This window comes from Toxotes jaculatrix, chromosome 7 (genome assembly GCF_017976425.1).
Source record: "Toxotes jaculatrix isolate fToxJac2 chromosome 7, fToxJac2.pri, whole genome shotgun sequence".
NCBI classification, from domain to species: domain Eukaryota; kingdom Metazoa; phylum Chordata; class Actinopteri; family Toxotidae; genus Toxotes; species Toxotes jaculatrix.
Window position 1 is genome coordinate 19,866,599 of NC_054400.1, and position 17,744 is coordinate 19,884,342.

General features: G+C 41.7%; 5 protein-coding genes across 5 annotated transcripts; all 5 read right to left on the reverse strand.

Annotated features, from left to right (window-relative positions):
* Nucleotides 1–530: 530 nt before the first annotated feature.
* wu:fa19b12 (uncharacterized protein LOC560551 homolog) lies at nt 531–2,046 on the reverse strand. Its single transcript, XM_041042763.1, has 2 exons — nt 1,549–2,046; nt 531–1,379 (listed from the first exon to the last, which is right to left on the reverse strand). Exons 1-2 carry the CDS (start codon nt 1,945–1,947, stop codon nt 1,209–1,211), a joined length of 570 nt encoding a protein of 189 aa, XP_040898697.1. The 5' UTR covers nt 1,948–2,046; the 3' UTR covers nt 531–1,208.
* Nucleotides 2,047–3,482: 1,436 nt separating this feature from the next.
* carnmt1 (carnosine N-methyltransferase 1) lies at nt 3,483–7,648 on the reverse strand. The gene is made up of 8 exons (XM_041042761.1): nt 7,506–7,648; nt 6,880–7,075; nt 6,569–6,735; nt 6,265–6,405; nt 5,888–6,066; nt 5,254–5,367; nt 4,410–4,513; nt 3,483–4,310 (listed from the first exon to the last, which is right to left on the reverse strand). The coding sequence occupies exons 1-8, from the start codon at nt 7,646–7,648 to the stop codon at nt 4,116–4,118; spliced, it is 1,239 nt and encodes a 412-aa protein (XP_040898695.1). The 3' UTR covers nt 3,483–4,115.
* An 857-nt stretch (nt 7,649–8,505) lies between these two features.
* LOC121184055 (serine protease inhibitor 2.1-like) lies at nt 8,506–11,204 on the reverse strand. Its single transcript, XM_041041421.1, has 6 exons — nt 11,084–11,204; nt 9,657–10,305; nt 9,468–9,538; nt 9,153–9,346; nt 8,873–9,020; nt 8,506–8,778 (listed from the first exon to the last, which is right to left on the reverse strand). Exons 2-6 carry the CDS (start codon nt 10,297–10,299, stop codon nt 8,584–8,586), a joined length of 1,251 nt encoding a protein of 416 aa, XP_040897355.1. The 5' UTR covers nt 10,300–10,305; nt 11,084–11,204; the 3' UTR covers nt 8,506–8,583.
* A 250-nt stretch (nt 11,205–11,454) lies between these two features.
* Nucleotides 11,455–13,045, reverse strand: LOC121184624 (dual specificity protein phosphatase 26-like). Its single transcript, XM_041042417.1, has 3 exons — nt 12,657–13,045; nt 11,994–12,205; nt 11,455–11,902 (listed from the first exon to the last, which is right to left on the reverse strand). The coding sequence occupies exons 1-3, from the start codon at nt 12,833–12,835 to the stop codon at nt 11,706–11,708; spliced, it is 588 nt and encodes a 195-aa protein (XP_040898351.1). The 5' UTR covers nt 12,836–13,045; the 3' UTR covers nt 11,455–11,705.
* A 425-nt stretch (nt 13,046–13,470) lies between these two features.
* On the reverse strand, nt 13,471–17,514 carry bag4 (BCL2 associated athanogene 4). The gene is made up of 5 exons (XM_041043070.1): nt 17,228–17,514; nt 16,546–16,665; nt 16,149–16,379; nt 15,673–15,942; nt 13,471–15,464 (listed from the first exon to the last, which is right to left on the reverse strand). The coding sequence occupies exons 1-5, from the start codon at nt 17,315–17,317 to the stop codon at nt 15,000–15,002; spliced, it is 1,176 nt and encodes a 391-aa protein (XP_040899004.1). The 5' UTR covers nt 17,318–17,514; the 3' UTR covers nt 13,471–14,999.
* Between the last annotated feature and the right edge of the window lie 230 nt (nt 17,515–17,744).

The following is a 17,744-nucleotide window of genomic DNA, read 5'->3' on the forward strand; positions in this document are numbered from 1 at the left end:
AGGTGCTGGCCCCCCCATCCTGGTCCTGGTCCTGGCCCTGGTTCACAGGAAGAGAGATGTGGAAATGCTGACTGGTGAAGGTAGGAAAGAACAGTGATTTAAAAAAAATTATAAATATATCCAGTTCATTCTTTTGTTCAACCCTCTCTCAAGTACACACACACACAGCCAATGAAGACCTTTTCTTTTACAGAACACAATTAAATTGTACAGCAATCAAACATGATTCATTAATAATTCTTGCTTTACTGTGTATGGGCGACAGTGGGCCGCCATGTGTGTTACTGCTCCATACTTTACCTGTGCATGCTCTGTTAAATGCACATTTTTATGTACATGGCATGTGGTTCCATTGTAACTTCGGCTCTTTGTAGCTTCTTGTAACAGAATATATTTAATTTAAGGATGTCCTCAAACATGTGTCCCTCTGGCTCATTCAGTGTTTCACTGAGTGAAATAGCACTTCCCCTGACAGATACACTGATGAAAAAAGAAGTTAAATCTGTAGAAAATGAATATGAACACAGGAGTATAGAAAACTGTCTTTATTGAAAATGAAAACAGCTGGCTGTGACAGTAAGCTCTGATTTGCAATGAGATTCACCAGTAACATGTAATATAAGTGCTAATACAGGATCCACAAAAGCCTTCAACAAGGTGTATTCAATATTTCCCACATCTACAAATCCGTCACAGAATCTATAAGCAACTCTGGGATGAGTTACACCAAGCAAGCTCTGAAAGATCATAGATTATGAAGTGGTGAACTGTCCTGCGCAGACCCAGCTTTTCATAACTAATTGCTTTAACAACATTATGCAAATATGTTTATAAAATACTAATGTAGATTGAACAGACGGGGATTAAGTGCAAAACAAAAAAGCAACTGTTGTTGTTGTACACCAGTCTGTCTGAAATACTTTTCACACAATGGGCATTATTTTTAAAAGAAAATTTACAGCCTACAGCCTATATACACCTACAATCTGAGGATGGATGGACATCCATCGCTGTTACAGTGCAGATCTTATTGTTGCTTCTCCTGATCTTACACTAACAGGAGGCTCACTTGCTCCAGCCTGTATCAGTCTTACAGGGCTAGCATGGCGATCTGCAATATCAGGTTGTTGCATCTCACCTGGATGCATTTCTAGCAACCTTCATGTCTGAGTGCTGATGTTAGACGAGACTCGCTGCACCTCTCATCCTCAGGTCTCCATGGCATCAGAAGAAGAGTCTTTGACTTTCAACTTTTGTTTTGCTTGGGAATGACTGTCGACATCTTTCAGCAGTGAGAGGTCAAGTTCAGGTAAGGGGACTCTCCAGTACTGGAAGGAGTTGTAGGCGCAGTCTTCAGTGTTGCCATCTCCATTCGCAGCCTAAGAGTGGCGAGAAAGAGAGAAGGATTGAGCACAGGAGACATTTCTACAGCAACTGGGGTAAAGGGTGACATCTAGTGGACATTTACTGCCATGACACCGACTCTCTCTATCTGAACAGCACTACAGACTGAAAATTTTTACTTCTGCTGCATTATTAGTGACTTACTTTATCATTAGCTTGAGGAATAACAATCTCTGAACCCGAGCAGTCCTCCCGGGGTCGTTTCTTGTGTGCATTGGAGCTGTGACGGTCCTGGAAACTTCCAGAAGTCTGCACCTTCAAAACATTGTCCGCATGCTTTCTGCTGCCGTCGTTTGTGGCCTTGCGACAAAGACCTGCTGCTGCTGCTTCTTCTTCTTGCTCTTTCTGCTCCGGGTCTTCGAAATAGTACGGCCTCTTTCTGCAGCGGCTGCCCAGCAAAGACAGCAGGGTCGGGGGACTGAGGCTCACACCCGCGGTTGGAGGCATGGTCTCCAGCTGCATGTCAACACTGCAAAGTGAGCGGTAACATCTTTTGGAGGGAGAATGGTGCAGCAGAGTGTCCTCGGCGCGTCTCTTTGCCATGAATGTCAGCTCTGTCGGTGCACCGGTGTGCAGAAGTCAACCTAAAACACGTGTTACTGTGACACAGACAATAGCAGCATCACACTGCCTGGATGTATTCAGTCCAGTCGCAAAACATTGAGAACCGGTAGTGAAATTATTGGACAACCAATCACAGGAGAGCACCGGTGTCTATCCCCGCCCAGAGTCTCTGCTCTTCCTGTGGCGGGTACATTCATGCTGCTCTACATGCTTTCAGTTTACACACAGTACACTGTGATCAGGTTCATATAGAGTTTTAGAAATACAGAGGTCATGAGTCCAGTTCTTCACACTGAACAGAAAATGTCAACCAGTGACAATATTCCAAGTAGCAAAGACCTGATAAATCCCACTGTGACATAGAGTTCAAGTATTGTCCAAAGACGTGTTCCTTCATTAAGCTGAATGCGGGCACTGTATATTGTTTTAATACCACATAAGAAGTAGGGCTCTCTCGCAGTATGTTGACGACCTGATGATCTGCTCTCCCACACAAGAAGCCTGTTTAACACACACAGTTGCTCTGCTCAAACACTTGGCTGGTAACGGTCATAAAGCAAGCTTATCTGAACTGCAGTTCGCCTCAGAAATAGTTTCCTTTTTGGGTCATGTGATCACTGCAGAGGGCAAAACCCTCTCACCCAAACAAATTGAAACCATTCAAACTATTCCAAAGCCTGACACTAAGAAGCAGGTCATGAGTTTCTTAGGAGTGGCATCCTACTGCAGATAGTGGACACCAAATTACTGCTGAAGTTGAGGCACCATTAGTAGCAATCATTCATGGAAAAGGCCCTAACCACAAAAGATAAAGTTAATTAGACGCCGGAAGCAGAAAAAGCATTTGGTGATTTGAAACCAGCTCTACAATCCCTGCCCTACCTGACTGCAGCAGACCATTCACACAGACTGCTTATGAAAAGAATGGGTACATGAGTTTTAACACAGCACACCACAGCTGACTCACAGGAACTACAGGCCAGAGCAACACAGGAGGAAAAGACTGGCTGGAAAAAAGCAGGTTGTGCAGTCAATGATAAAAATTTGCTATGAACCAAATGTTTAACCTCGCTTGCCAACATATCTGTTCCCTCACTATGCAAGATATTGTTATATGAACTTCTCCCAAAAAGTTTTGCAAAAATGTGTGTGTGATATATGTGCTACTAACAATGTAGGCAGAGTGCTCACCCACCTCCAGAAAAACCGTTTGGTCACTTACAAATGGATTTTATAGAACTGCCACTGCAGACGAGTCCCTGAGTCCAAGAACGACTTCTCGCAAAGAACGCATCAACATCAGTCAACAAGCCAACGCTTTCAAACTCAGAAGGAGGCAACACGCTGAGCTGAGGTCACACTGCTGATGACATCAGTGGACAAACTGTAGCACCTGCCTGGTGCTGAAATAAAAGATGCTGAAAAAAAGTTGAATTCTTTAAAGTGGCCTTAGAGTTTGCGTTAAAATGATATCAAATGCGATTTAGTAAACATACGGAAATATATATTTTTAAAATGTTTGGCTTTATTCCAAAGTGTGATTAGAAACCAGAAAAGTAAATGAAACTCATCTCCAACGTTAAAACAACTTATTCCTGAAAAGCTGAAACATGTTTGATTACATTTTCAGAAGTGACTGATGATCAATGCAAATGAGTAGATGTGGTTACTGGCACCATATTTGAAATATAAATAGATTTCAAAAGCAAATGTTCACATCACGTTTTCCATTCTCTCCCTCACACATGCACACACGCACACACAGACAGGCAGTGAAAGTCAATGGAGATAAGAATGTGTAAGGCCGTAATAGTTAAAAGAAATGTACTTTTCATGGTTTGTAGCTGACCACACAAACCACTAAAACAGAATAGCAGCCATGGGTCACTGGCTCATCTCAAACCCAAGGATGAAGAAATGTTTAGTATTAAGACGTTTGTCAGGTAACACAGTACTGTAATATTTCATATTACCTGCAAAGTTGGGCACATTTCTCCATGAGATGCATAATAAAAAATATATATATGACAAAAAAAAAGAAAATTTATGTCCACTGACATTTTCTTCCGTTTACATTTTCTTTCTCTCAGTCAAATTTTTTCTTAGTCAATGGTTGTGCTGGCGTTTTTTTGTCAAAGGAATTCATGTCACGTCAGGAGGTCGGGGCCCTCTCGCCGTGATGACTTAGCAGCCGGTGGAGAACTCTGTTGTTGGTCGTCTTCTTGATAGTTAAAGTGCAGGTCTGCAGGTTTTCGTGCCACAAAGAAGACACAGTCGTAAATGTATCTCAACATAGAGCGGTCGTTCTCTGTGTAGGTGGTCTGCATGGACTCTTTCTCCACCTGCAGATGAAATATGAATACTGCTTTGCTAACGGAACATAATTTCTGAAGAGAAACATGATGTTAAGCTATGAATGTTGACAAAAGTGTCTGGTTTACCTCAATGTGGAAGCCAAATTTAACCATTGCTGTCCTAATGTCTTCGTAGCTAAGTTCAACTGAAAGCTCATTGGCCATGTTCTCAAAGTGATACAGCAGTGGACCTGAAGAGACATTAAAGATTTAAATTCTGAGATGTGTTCACTGACACTCCAAAATATCACCTTTAAACATTTATCCATGTATTTGGTCATAAGACTCACAGAGCACACAGCAGTATTTCTACTGACCAAGACAAGATATCATCCAAAAACCTTTAAAACAAACAGTAACTCTGATGTACATTTTTCTTGTGCCATTTTGTTATTGTGTTTTCTTATTTGCTGATAACAGGTCAAATATAAACGTGATTATAATGTAGCCCAATAAAAGAATACTTTTTTATGTTTGATCGTACTGTGACCTCATAGACCAAATGCATTACGGCCACTAATTGAATGTGCAGATTTGTTTCCAATATAGATTAAAATTAGACTGATTTTTTTTGTTTTGTTTTTTACACTAACTAGGTTCAGCTCCACAAGAAACACTGGTCCCTCTCGCTCGCTCCAGTCTCACATTTTCCCAACTGGAGAAATGACAATGTCTTCACCACAGAGAACCACCTCTCTAAAGGCTTGACGTATTTATGTTTAAGTAAACTGAGTAAAATCTGGAAAACCAAAAATGAAATAACAACAATAAACGGAAGAAATTACTCCTAGAATGCATCCAACTCAAACAGCTTTAATTAACAGGTCATTGTTACATCTAAATATTCCGACAACAGCAGGTTATCTACTGATGGACAGCATTCGTTCCCCAGTCAAGTTTACATGTAGCTCTCTTACAAAAAGCGACTCACCCAGGTTGATCCACACTCCTCCAGGTTTCAGAATCTTCCAGATGGTCTCAACATACTCTATGACATTATGAGCTGTATCAATAAAGAAGCAGGTGGCCACACAGTCCCAGGAATCTGACAGAAACAGACAATATAACATAGCATGATCACTTTTAATTAATTGTACTAAGGTGCACAATTCACAGATCAATGAATTGTTTTTTAAAATGAAATGTTATAAACCTTCTATTTATTATAGTAGTAAGTAAAATATTGTATAATGTAATTACTTAATAAATAAATAAAATAAAATGTGTATCCTTAATAAAGCCCAAACATAACCATATGCTTTTCTGCTGCCTTTCTTGTTATTTTGTAATATTTAAAGACTGCAAGGCAACTGGATCTAGTACAGTTATTTTGTAGCACTTACTGAGGGCATGAACTGAATACACCATGAGCGTTAGCTCTGTCTGAAAGGACATTTTGAATGGAAATAAAGTTCATTCAAGTGCAAGGCTGCAAATCCCCAGAGGAGGTGATGAATACACAAACATTACCTTAAGTCCTTATAGGCATATCTCTCTTTCAGGGTTTATGCAGCACAGCTGCATGCTACAATGATGAAAGTTGAATCCCAACAGCATTTATTTACCTGTGTCAGTGTAGACCTCCACAAAATCCCCTGCTACCATGGAGAAGTCTGAAGTTAGTGGTAAGCTCTGAGGGTTGATATCAGGGAATCTGATTGGTCGTGTTTGGTCGGAGGATTTCTTGTTGTTGCTGAACTGGTGGATCCAAGGGTACAGGGTCAGAGCGTTCACCTTTTCACACCTGAATGGAAAAGTCCAAATTTATTAGTATGGGTAGCATTTTGCAGAGTATGAAGTTGTATGAATAAGAATTATGGTTTTTTTGTGATTGCTTACAAAATACAGAGATATTCTACATGAACATATGGACAGAATGGTGATAATCCCTAGGTCTTGTGTAAGGCAGGCAGAGTTACAGGAGTGTTAGTGTCTGCGTTACCTATTAAGGACAAAGTTTGAGGAGAAGAGCATGAAGAGGCTCCATTCGTTTCCCTGGCATATATAACCCAGCCGAGCTATCTCCCAGGCTAGACGGCCGAGCCCAGCTCCCGGAACCAGCACGCTCACCTTAGACACATCACTGACATAATAAAATGTACAAAATGCACATATCACATGGAAAACACTGAACAAGTCACATTATCATCAGTCAGAATTATTACAAGGTACACAATTGCTCTATTGTGTGTGTGCTTGGATAAAAGATGCAGCATCTCTGTTTTTGACATGCATGTGTTCCCTACTATTGGTCACTTGGGAAGAGTCTTTGGATCTCTTGGATGATGGGCTGGTAGCAGGAGTCCCTCTCAGCCTGGCCCACCTCACTCCAGTCTCTGACAAACTGCTTTATGGTGGACTTAAGCTTGTCCATGTCAAACGTAGAGGATGGGCGTACCTTCCTCGGATCCTCCTTAAGGAAGAATGAAGAGGGATACATCTACATAAATTCTTGACGTAAAACACACTAAATAAAATATAATACCACAAAAGGTATCCATATATTTAAGTATCCAAGTATCTGCACACTATACAACCTGGTTTTGGCAAGCCTTACCCTCTCGCCGTATCCGATGTTCTCAAACATGTGGAAGCTATTGTTAATGATGGCCTGCAGAACCTCCTGGTTGTGGTCCGCACACTGGCTGATCTGTACTAGGTTGGACAAAACGTTTGGAAGTAAATTCTGGTGGTGCTGCGGTAGGCTCCGAAACTGACGCTCAGCACGCTTGACCTGCTCCTGCACATGGACCCTGACAGGAAGAAACACAGATGATAAGAGTTTTCACACCAGGAGGAGCCAAAGAGGCAACACAACACAGCATTTGGTCCAAACGCTTTCTATTTTATTTACTACAAAATGCTACATTACATTACTCCACTCTTCAGTTTGTTTTAACAGGTGAGCAGTGTTAGAGAGACAACGGGTGGATCATGGTGTTCAGATGGTGCCCTGAGATGACTGGACTTATAGTCAGAATAGGATCCAATAAATGGAACAGAAACCTGGTTAAATACACGGTGACTTAACTGTGGGAATTGACCAACGTTTAAATAAAGATAAATTATAACTAATAAAGATAAACCAAAGTTATCAGCCCTTTGCTATTGTTATTTGCTAACAACATCGTTTACTGACAGAAAGCCTGGCTCGTTCTTTATTTTAAAGCATTTTTATTATACCTGTAAAATCTAAAAGCATCGATTATTCTCCAAAAATGCTGCCTTTCCAGCTTGGCCTCCTCCTCGGGGCTGTATTTCATTCTTTCTTTGTGAAAATATGGTCCACCTTGATCCTGCGTTCCCTCTCCTCCGGTTTCGGCCATGTCTGAAACAAACTTACAGCCATCCAATCAGAACGCGACAAATTTCTTCTTCGTGGAATTTATGTTTCCAGCAGACCAGACTCCAAGAGACGCATTGCTGCCTCCCACAGTCGGCTGATTACACTGCAGTTAGTTCATTTGACACAGTGGCCATGATAAAACAATTAAGATAATACAACCGTACTCACGGCAGATTATACGAATTCTGAGGACAAATGTAATTGTTGCACTGTAATAAAATATAATAAACAGCATTTGTTGTTGATGGACTAAAACATTCAAACCACCATGCCTTCCCAATCTTTCCAAAGGAAGTACCACCAATTCATAGATGTTGAAATAAAGTCCACTGGTGCAGTCACCCACCCCCTCTTCTGATTGGTTCAGAAAACATGCTTAAATTACATACATACATCATTATTCATTATTACTGGTGCCCCCATGTACTTGGTCCAGCAGCTGTCATACTCTGTCATGTTTTCACATTGTATTAGAAGCTGTTTCAAAGTATAACCACATATGGTAACATGGGGATTTTATTAAGATGGATAAACCACACAATTGTCACTTGAAAAGGTTTGATTGTGTTGGGCTGCTTTAAAACTAACTTGTCACCTAACTCATTCTATTTCTATCATTTTGCTTGGTCGAAAAATTTAGTTGTAGTATGAATTTAAAAATGCTCCATTGTCCCTGAATTTGTTAAAAAAGATGATCTCTGTTGTAATGATACCCAAAAGCTAACTGGAGTGCCTGTTGATAATATTTTATCCATGTTTTATTTCTCCTTCAAAAACTATGTATAAAAACAAACACTCAGAAACAGTAAAACAGTCATGAAGGAAGAGACCACAGACTAAATGTTTTTTTTTATGTGTTTGTATTTCAGTTGTGATGCAACAGATGTGCTTGAGCAAACAAAAATGTTTCCATCATCATTTGTTTGGGTTGATAATCTTGCCAATGAAGAGGGTGTCTTCTGTGGTGCGATCGATGATGAGGACCATAAAAGGACGATTAAACTTCAAGACAGGGATGTGGCGGAAGGACAGAAGTGTGATGCCGATGCCTGTAGCACCTGTAGCGGTGGCTCCGACCTCATCCACATCCAGGGTAGCTTGGTGCACAACCTGAGGTACAGTCGGGGTAAATTGAGATAACAGGTGGATGAAATATAGGGAAGGAAATGTGCAATGATAACAATAATATGCTCCCTGTGCTTACCTCTGAGACTGCCAGTTTTTGGCCCTCTGAAATGCCAGTCAAGTCTGCACGATCACCAAACATGTCTGTCATTCCCATTTCAGTCAACACGTCATTCAGCTTGTAGGAAGACTTGATGGAAAATTTTGGAACATATATATCATATCTCCTAAAAATGGGGGAATAGACAAACATACAGTGATTGATCTGAGAGTAACAGCTGATCTGACAAGAGAAAGATCAGTTGTTTATTCTGTGTCAAACTGTCCATGTTAGAAACCTAAGGATGATTTCGCCTAACCTGGACTTCATCCACTTCAGCCATTTGGTGACATGGGCTGGGCAAATGGTATTTTCCAGCCTTGTCATATTGTCAGGCAACAACAGCAGCATGGAGTGGGAGCTGTTGAAGGGAAGGTGGAGGACTGATGTGTTAATTGCTTGTTCGTAATAGATGTCAATGTTGTCCTCCATATTCATCATCTGGACTGGAACCTGGAAAATGACAATTTAAACCTGAAGCACTTTAATTGGAAATACACAGTATGAAGGGTGCACGATGATGCATAATTAGTGTGACAAGTCCATTCTGAACAGGACTGGTGCAGCTTTGAACCTTGGTGTTCTCATCCACATTGAACTCGTCATTCCTGGTCAGGTCAGGACTAAATGGAATCTGCCACTTTCCTGTTTGACAGTGATGAGCAGAAATAAAACACAGCTTAGAAATGCTATGTCAGACTTAAAGGTGAGACCTTAGAATGAGAGAGACACAAATCAAATATCATTTCGTGGGACCTTTTACCTTTGAAGTAAATGTAACTGATGAGATACATGACAGTGTTTTCATCCAGGCTTTCGACCAGCTTGTCTATCTTCCCATTGGTCTTCTCCGCCACATACCTGTTGATGGTATTGGCGCTCTCTGAGCTTTTGGTGAAGTCAACATTAAACCCGTCAGCAAAGTAGGACTGCTTCAAGACATCCAGGAAATCAGGGTTTGGTTTGAAGCTGTTATCCATGAACACAGCGGTCCCTTCACTGGTGTCTTGCTGAGACGTCTTGTTCGCCCTTTCGAGGAGCGTACGGAAAGCCTGATCTACGTTTGCCTGCGTCAGTAGGGTGCTGTTGAAACCCAGACCACTGAAAAGCTGCTGGTGGGTCCCCCCCCGTGCTCCCACAGATAAGGCAGCCAAAGCGACGGACACACTTCTTGGTGAGAAGAAGACATTCTTGCCTTGTGAGTCAGCATGAGCTGCTAGCTTCTTGTACAGACGGTAGGTAAACTCTTTGTTTGCTGTGGACACCAGTGAAACACTGTTGTCGCCTTCCACTGCAGTGTCCTGGTCTGCCTGATCTCTGACCTTGCCATGACCTAAATGGTGATGGCCTCTCCCCACGCAGACTACTGCTGATAAGATCCAGATATCCAGGACTGCCCGCATCATGGTGAACTAAGAGAAGGGTTCAAAAGTGCAGCACTGTTCATTTGGGTTACACAATGTTTGCTAGACCAAATTCAGTGAATATGTTGTTTTAAAGGCCCTGGAAGTTTTTTTTTCTCAATCTCACCGTGAGTTGTTGGTTCCTACAAAAACACACTATTTAGAAGGAGTTAGAACAGTTCTCTGCTGAAGTAATTGCATTTTATGCTACTTTATACTTCCACTGCACCACATTTCAGACAGAAATATTGTAATTTATGCTCCACTACATTTATTTGGCAGCTTTAGTTACTAGTTACTTTTAAGATTATTTTATATTAAGAATAATATAACAAGCTTTTAAAATACAGTTAATTGTTAAATATTTAAATATTAAACCAGTGGTTTCTGACAAAGGATCTGAATACTTCTCACAACACTGGTCGTTTTACACACAGATTTCTGTACATTTCTTTCTCTTTCTCTTTCTCTCTCTCTCTATTTTTCTCGCTGATTTGAAGTGGGTGGGGCTCATTTTAATTCTTGCATATTTAGTTGTGATAATTTGATGGTTAATACTTGAGACTTTAATTTCAAATTCCTGATATTACAACATTACAGGATGGATGGAGGATGAAATTGGTAAAACAAGTCCTGCTCTGACAATATGTTAATATCCATTGTGTGCTGTTAAATCACAATTGTAACTGTGCATCTATTGGCAGAGTGGTTGAACATGTTATATATGAAAAAGCTAAACTAAATTAATGCTAAATTGAGCTCTCTCTAAATCTTCTTAACCACTTACCTTCTTCTGGCTGCAGCTTTCAGAGTGTCTCACCAACCACAGACAGTGAAGCACAGGCTGGACAGAGGGGGATGTCCCCTTTATGAGACTGATCGAAGCAACTGAACTTTGATTTTGTTTATTCTCTATCACAACCTCTTGTTTGCTTGGCCACTGTATTTATTCTGTTTAATGATTACAGTCTAACCATGGCATCAGACCGAGACTGCACAAGATAAATGCAAAAGCCAGTCATTGTGTGCTATCACCAACATGCATGTCAGCGATGACTACAGTCATTAGTCTATACTTTGTATGATACAGCCAGAATCCATTGAATATTTTATTATGTAAGAAGAGCTGGTGTGTAAATTAAACGGACAAAAGCTGCATCAAATCTCTCTTTTTAATGTAAAATGTCAATCCATTTAACACATACAAACCAACAGAATATAAATATTTTTACTTTAAAGTTCATGGCAATCAATATATGACCCAAGAAAGGGTCAGATGCAATAGATCTCTTTTCAAAAAAATATTTTCCATAATTTGCAATAATGGAATATACTTGAACTATCCTTATTCTATTTTTCTTCATGCTCTGGACCCATGAAAGCTGACCAGTAATACTATCAGACAGGGTTCAGTGATGTCTGCCGAACAGCTGGCCATCTAGTTTGATGAGCTGCCTGAGGAATCCTCGATTAGGGATTACACCACGGTTATCTTTCACAGCACAGATAGCCTCCACGAGGGTCAGGTTCTGCTTCAGCATCAGGTAAGCCAGGACCAGGGTGGCAGAACGGCTCACTCCTACATGACAATGCACCAGCACTTTGCCTGAGAAACATCACGTTGCAACATTAATTTCTAAACAGACACCATTTCTAATCATCTTTAAGCTGCCTTAAGATTTTTCTACCACCCTTACCTCCTCTGCTTAGAGCACTGTGGATAAAGTCTGCCGCTGCGTGGAAGTTGACGCTCATGTCAAAGTTACAGGAGTCATGAGCTTCTATGCCCATGTAGGTGATCTTCATTCCCTCATAGATATCTGGCTGTCCTCTGCGTTTACTGTGAGCTGCATTCAGGATGTGTGTGATTTGATGCTTGTACAGATCAGCCTTGTTCTCTGCACTGTGTCTGTAAAACACAACACTCTGGATTTATTTACAGTGGGTAGAATATCCGGTATAATGTTACACGCGTTTCCCGATGAACCATTTGCATGCTACGTATTTCATGGTGATGGACTGACACCTAGAATACCATCTCAGACATGTGAGTTAGAGACCTGAGACACGCTTTCATGCCCAGGCATCGGTGGAAACTCTCACATATCATAGCTGTAGTTTACGCAATGTGGAATGCAGCTTGAGGGATCTTAAGTTACTCATTCTGCATTTAAATCTGATTTATGAGCAGTTTAGCGCTTTTACATGTGAGGATTCTGAATCTAAGTGTCGACCAAGGGCTCAGTCCTCCCGCTCTGTCACAAGAATAATATTCGACAAGAAAAAAGTTACAAGGCCATGCTTCATTTTTGTCGGCCAGTCTGTGGGTTGTTACCAAAAGCAAAGAGTGAATTACTTACTGGTCACCAATATACAGTCTTGGCCACACTTCGTCTGCATGGCTGATGATGGCTTTGCCAGTGAACAAGAGTCTTTCCAGCTCAAACACTGCAAGACCAGGTGAACTCAGGTCAATCTCCACTTTCCGAGGAGGGGGTGTATCATTCCACGATGCAGGAAGTTTAGATGTATATGACATTGTTTTTTTCTACTCAGGGAGTTATAAGCCAGACTTCTGATGTGACACAGCAGCTCTATCTTTTCCAAACTAGTCCACTATAAGTATGCAAAACAGAAAAAAGAAGTCTTACGTGTCTTCTGTCTGAGAGCTGTAATAGATGTATTCCTATGCAAGCCCCCTGCAGCCACTGTGTCAACTGGAGCAGAATGAATACCACAGGTGATTTTTAGTCTCGGGCTTCTTTGCTTCAGATTTACTCACCACAGGGTGTCCCAAGTGTTGTCAGGCCATTTGACCCTCAAATTAAATCTAGCTTGTGTGCCACCAGCCTTCAGGGGCCTGTGCTATGCTTTCGCATCAAAATAGCTGTCTATTTAAAGATCTGAATGCTGGATGGCAGGTGTAGGGAGAGTGGACCCCAGCAACAGTTTCCACTTGACAAAAAAAATTTAATGAAGAAAAAAATTTAAAAACCCAAGCAATTTCTCACTTTCCAACACCTACTAGGAAAGAAATGCACTTGTTTATGTGGAGTCACTCTCCATGGAGAACTAAATGTTTCACCTTAGAGAAACTTACTCTGTTAATTGTATTTGTATTTGAATACAATCTAACAAAGTGAGGGCAAAAAATAAAGTTCATTTGATCACAGGTTAAAAAATATACTGACATTTAATAATTTCTCCATTTTTTTCTCACTTCTGATAATTTCAATGTTTATCAGGCAATTTTTCCCATCTTGTGTTGGAAACATGCATTACATCTGAAACTGTACAGTTGTGCTCCATCTAAACAGAAACGTAACAGCACAGGAAAATGAACACATATGACAGATGATTTTTTTTCCATGCAAAGCTTGTCATCTTATTTTATTTATTTCATTTTTTTTTCTAATTATATAAAACCATCCCCTGAAATATGGCACTCTTTTATTTGTTTTTTGTTTTTTTTTTTTCTTTTTTCTTTAAATCAACACATCAAGAATGGCTGGGAAAAAAAGGACCTGCTCTACACATGAACATGATTTGGGAAGCTGGATAGAGAAAACAGAAACAAGGTCAAACTAAACATTTGATCGAATCGCTGTGATCAACATTGTCCTTAATCACACAACATAAATGAAAATGTTCATGTACATCCTTTCTTTTACCATTTGCAGCAACTTACTTCTGAAAATACCATTCACTTGCTTATTCTTATATATATTCCAAGTGTTCAAGAAGGGAGGAAAAAGAACACAGTTTAACAGCTTTTCAAGTAATTCTTAACCACGACCTTACGTGTCTGCAATAGCAGTCGTTCCTAGAGTGAAATACATGGCATTCATATGTAGGTCTGATTCTAGGTCTGCATTTGGGAAGCAGAAAATGTGAGTAATGGGGACAGCAATCTTTAGGGGGTTTTCACTAATCTGCTACACTCTAGGTTCAATTATGAGCTTGGAGATGTCATGACTGTATTGAGTGCTAATCTGACATTACAGTGCATGCAGGGCTGGGATCATAGTTGAAAAGGAAAACATTGCAACCTATTCCTGCAGAGACGTGACGAAGTGAGTATGGGCAACTAAGTGCACAAACGCTATCGGGGGGTGAGGACAATATCATGATCATGCAAATGGTCTGTGACGTGTAATAACAGACAGCTAAGGAAGTGCACGTGTTGTCAGATGTAGGATCAGACTAAAACTGACCCACAATCCTGAGGGACAGCATGACGAGAATCTGAATCTGTATCACAGGTTGGAGACAACTAAGCGTTGCAATGTGGCACTAAATAAATCCATCTTCCAGTGGCTCTGTCCTGCTTTATGCTGGCAAAGGCATGACATAAAAGAGAAGCTGAGCGAGAGTGTCAGGTCGCGTCGCCATCACAGTCATTCACTGAGGCTGAACGTCGTAAGACACCTACAACCATCAGGCTCCACTTCCGCTGCCCCCATGTCACTTATACCCGCATAATTAGGCTTTAGAAGGTTGATTCCATGTATCAGTGATTACTCTTGTTCTCGAGTCCATGCCATTTACTTCAGGCATGTTATACCATGGAGGTTGAAAAACAAAAACTCAAAGATAACACAGCTCTGAAGAACAAGACTATAGACCCTCACTGTGTCCATGGAAGATCTGGAAGAAGAAAACAGCAAGATTTAGTGGCCCATGAACCTATAAATAAGTCCAGTTCAGAAGGCTTTCTTCTCCAGCCGGTCCAGAATGGCCTGGATCCTCTGCACAGCTTCCTTTCGGGCTTGCCGGACATTCTCCTGTCCCTGAGTCTCCACAGAGTCCAGCTCCAGAAGCTCTTTGGTCAGTAATTCCTCTAGACAGCGGTAACTCTTGTCTGTCTTTTTGCCAACAAACTCACTGACATCTTCCTGGAGCAGCAGCACTCTGGCCATGACCTGCTGGACTCTAGCAAGGCCAGGGTTATCACTCAGGGGCTGAAGTCCAGCCTGACCTGGAGCTGGAGCCTGGGCCGGAGCAAAAGGTGGGGGCTCACCTTGTGAAGGATTAGGCTCACCTCTCCCGGTTTTGCTGTACATCTGGGGAGGTGAACTTATTTCTGCAGGCTTTCCGTTGGGAGGATTGGGGGATGGGGTTGGTCTGGGTTTTGGTCCCACTTGTGGGGCTCGTTGGTGCTGTTGGTCCTAATGTGACACAAAACAAAAGACTGTGCTTAAGATGTTTGATAATCCTCAATCCCAAAAATATAGAAGCATGGCATTTTTAAATTGTACAGATTTATTAAAATGACCTATTCCTGTGCTGTGGTGAAACTTGGTATTTTCATTTTTGAGCTCTAATTCTCAAAACATTACTTCATGTCTCTAACTTCGATTCTAAGCAGATTCTTACCTTGGGTTGGTAAGGTGGTGGAGCACCAGTTCCGGTTCCCGGCCATGCTGGTGGATGTGGTGGACGGACAGGATTTCCGTAGTGGTTCTGTGGAGGCTGCTGGCCTGGCTGCCACTGCTGCTGGGAAGGTGCATACGCACCAGAGTGTGCCCAGGCTTCGGCCTGAGGACTGGGATGGAGAGACTGGCCAGTGGGATACGGGGGGTTTGGAGGCATTGCATGACCACCTTCACTATAGTGAGGGTATGGTCCAGGAGGATATCCAGGAGCCTGAGAGCAGAGGCAGGACAGGTAAATGTGGTATTTTCGTTAGATGTGAAGGTAACTTTGTTTCAGAGAAAAAGACTAAGTAAATTAATTTTACTTTTATTTTTACTACAAATAGTACACACAGTCAGCAACAATCACATTTAATCTTACATTTGGCAACTACTGTTTACTACATTTTACTATGGCGTGTATTAAAATGAACTCACCCCTTGACAGTGTGGACCAGGATAGTGATGATGTTGATGCTGAGAGTGCGGCTGGCCAGACGGCCCACTGCTCTGCTCCGCTGGACAGCCTTGGCTGGGATAAGGACCTGGAGCCGGTCTCTGGGGGTCAGCACAGTAAAAAGGGTTGGACGGGTGGAAACCGCTCGTTGAATATTGACTCTGCGCTGGGCTGTAGACACCATGGCCATTTGGATAACCTCCAGGCATTACCTACATGAAAAGCACAAGAGGGGGAATTAATGATGAAAGATGATATTGTCTTGGTGCAAAAAATAGACACAGTAGCTGACTATTATAAAATGTGAGGGAAAGGTGAAAGATTTACTTCAACGCCCTTGGATTTAGAGCGGCAGGTTATGTTGCGTCAGAGCTGTACCTGTGGATTGTACTGTGGCTGAACGTCTGACCCAGAGGGATAGGTGTTTGCATAGTGTCCTGTGGAATGAGACTGAGGATACCAGTAGTGTGGAGGGTAGCCTGGATACTGAGGAGCGTCCTGTGAACACAGAGTATCACAAAGAAGTTATTTAAGGAGGACCTCTCTCTGCTTAAATACCAGGGTTTACAATCTGAGCTGTGATTGGCACAAGCAAACACACAGGAAACTGTAAACCACACACTTTCAACAGCTTCTCCCGGAAAATACAATAACTGAGCAAACAGTTGCACTGACTCATTCATTACTTGCTGAACCGGTTTTGTCCAAAGCAGATAAACACTGTTCAACTGACCGAGAGGAGGCCATGCAGAATATCTGAGAAATTAAACGTGTCCTGTAGGTTTTGACACATATGTACTATTTGTCTTAACATTAGCGTTGCTGTCACGTCAAGATACACGTGACAAACTCGGGCAAAAGCTGAACTAGCAGGGCAGCGGTAACTATTACATAATGCCAGCTAGCTGCGTTAGCCGTCCAGTTAGCATGGACAGAGCTCTACGCAAGCTAGCTGGGTAATGGTGTTTATTGCTGTCTGTACATGGTCAGGTCGTCTGTTTGAAAAGTAAACACAACCAAGAACCCAGGGGGTTTGTCTAGGCCGTATACGCTTACTTACCATACTGTTATTCCAGTTCCCGTTATTTCCCGAGTTACAAGCGGCGGGCCAGCCAGACTTCAGATCTGACTGCATTTGGTGATGATGCATAAGCTAAGCGCGTTCCCCGGCAGCCGTCCCGTCATCTGCCATAGCGGGAAAAAAAAAATACCAGAAACAAACCTTTAACGAGTCTAACTCCAACTACCCGAGGCTCCAAAACTGTTTGGACAATGCTGGTGTTTTTCCACAGAAGTACAGATCGCTTGATTGGAATCAGGAAATAACTGAATGACGCCGAGCTCGGACAATCCGGTTCTGTCTCCTTAATAAGGAGCACAAGTCAAACTACAGAGCTCTCACTCTGCCGCTTTTTTCTGGCACCGCCAAAGACTTTACTCAGTGAGCGGCGTCAGGTTCTGCGGTCATTTGTGTTCATATTGCATTAGTAAAAACATTTTCTTAAATATATATTTATGATTTATATTTATTTTGGTTGATAAATATTATTTAATGTGGGTAATGTTTGACCAGGCGT

Coding starts and splice junctions, on each gene's coding strand:
- wu:fa19b12 (XM_041042763.1), bottom strand. CDS start 1,947: ATGGCAAAGAGACGCGCCGAGGACACTCTGCTGCACCATTCTCCCTCC. Junction 1,380..1,548: donor TTCCTCAAGCTAATGATAAA/GTAAGTCACTAA, acceptor CGCCACTCTTAG/GCTGCGAATGGAGATGGCAA.
- carnmt1 (XM_041042761.1), bottom strand. CDS start 7,648: ATGGCCGAAACCGGAGGAGAGGGAACGCAGGATCAAGGTGGACCATAT. Junction 6,406..6,568: donor CTCTTCCCAAGTGACCAATA/GTAGGGAACACA, acceptor TTATTATGTCAG/TGATGTGTCTAAGGTGAGCG. Junction 5,368..5,887: donor GGAGGTCTACACTGACACAG/GTAAATAAATGC, acceptor TGTTTCTGTCAG/ATTCCTGGGACTGTGTGGCC.
- LOC121184055 (XM_041041421.1), bottom strand. CDS start 10,299: ATGATGCGGGCAGTCCTGGATATCTGGATCTTATCAGCAGTAGTCTGC. Junction 9,539..9,656: donor CAGTTACATTTACTTCAAAG/GTAAAAGGTCCC, acceptor ACTGTCAAACAG/GAAAGTGGCAGATTCCATTT. Junction 8,779..8,872: donor AAAAACTGGCAGTCTCAGAG/GTAAGCACAGGG, acceptor ACTGTACCTCAG/GTTGTGCACCAAGCTACCCT.
- LOC121184624 (XM_041042417.1), bottom strand. CDS start 12,835: ATGTCATATACATCTAAACTTCCTGCATCGTGGAATGATACACCCCCT. Junction 12,206..12,656: donor AGACTGTATATTGGTGACCA/GTAAGTAATTCA, acceptor TGTGTTTTACAG/ACACAGTGCAGAGAACAAGG. Junction 11,903..11,993: donor CAGTGCTCTAAGCAGAGGAG/GTAAGGGTGGTA, acceptor GATGTTTCTCAG/GCAAAGTGCTGGTGCATTGT.
- bag4 (XM_041043070.1), bottom strand. CDS start 17,317: ATGCATCATCACCAAATGCAGTCAGATCTGAAGTCTGGCTGGCCCGCC. Junction 16,666..17,227: donor GGAACTGGAATAACAGTATG/GTAAGTAAGCGT, acceptor CTGTGTTCACAG/GACGCTCCTCAGTATCCAGG. Junction 15,943..16,148: donor CTGGTCCACACTGTCAAGGG/GTGAGTTCATTT, acceptor CTCTGCTCTCAG/GCTCCTGGATATCCTCCTGG.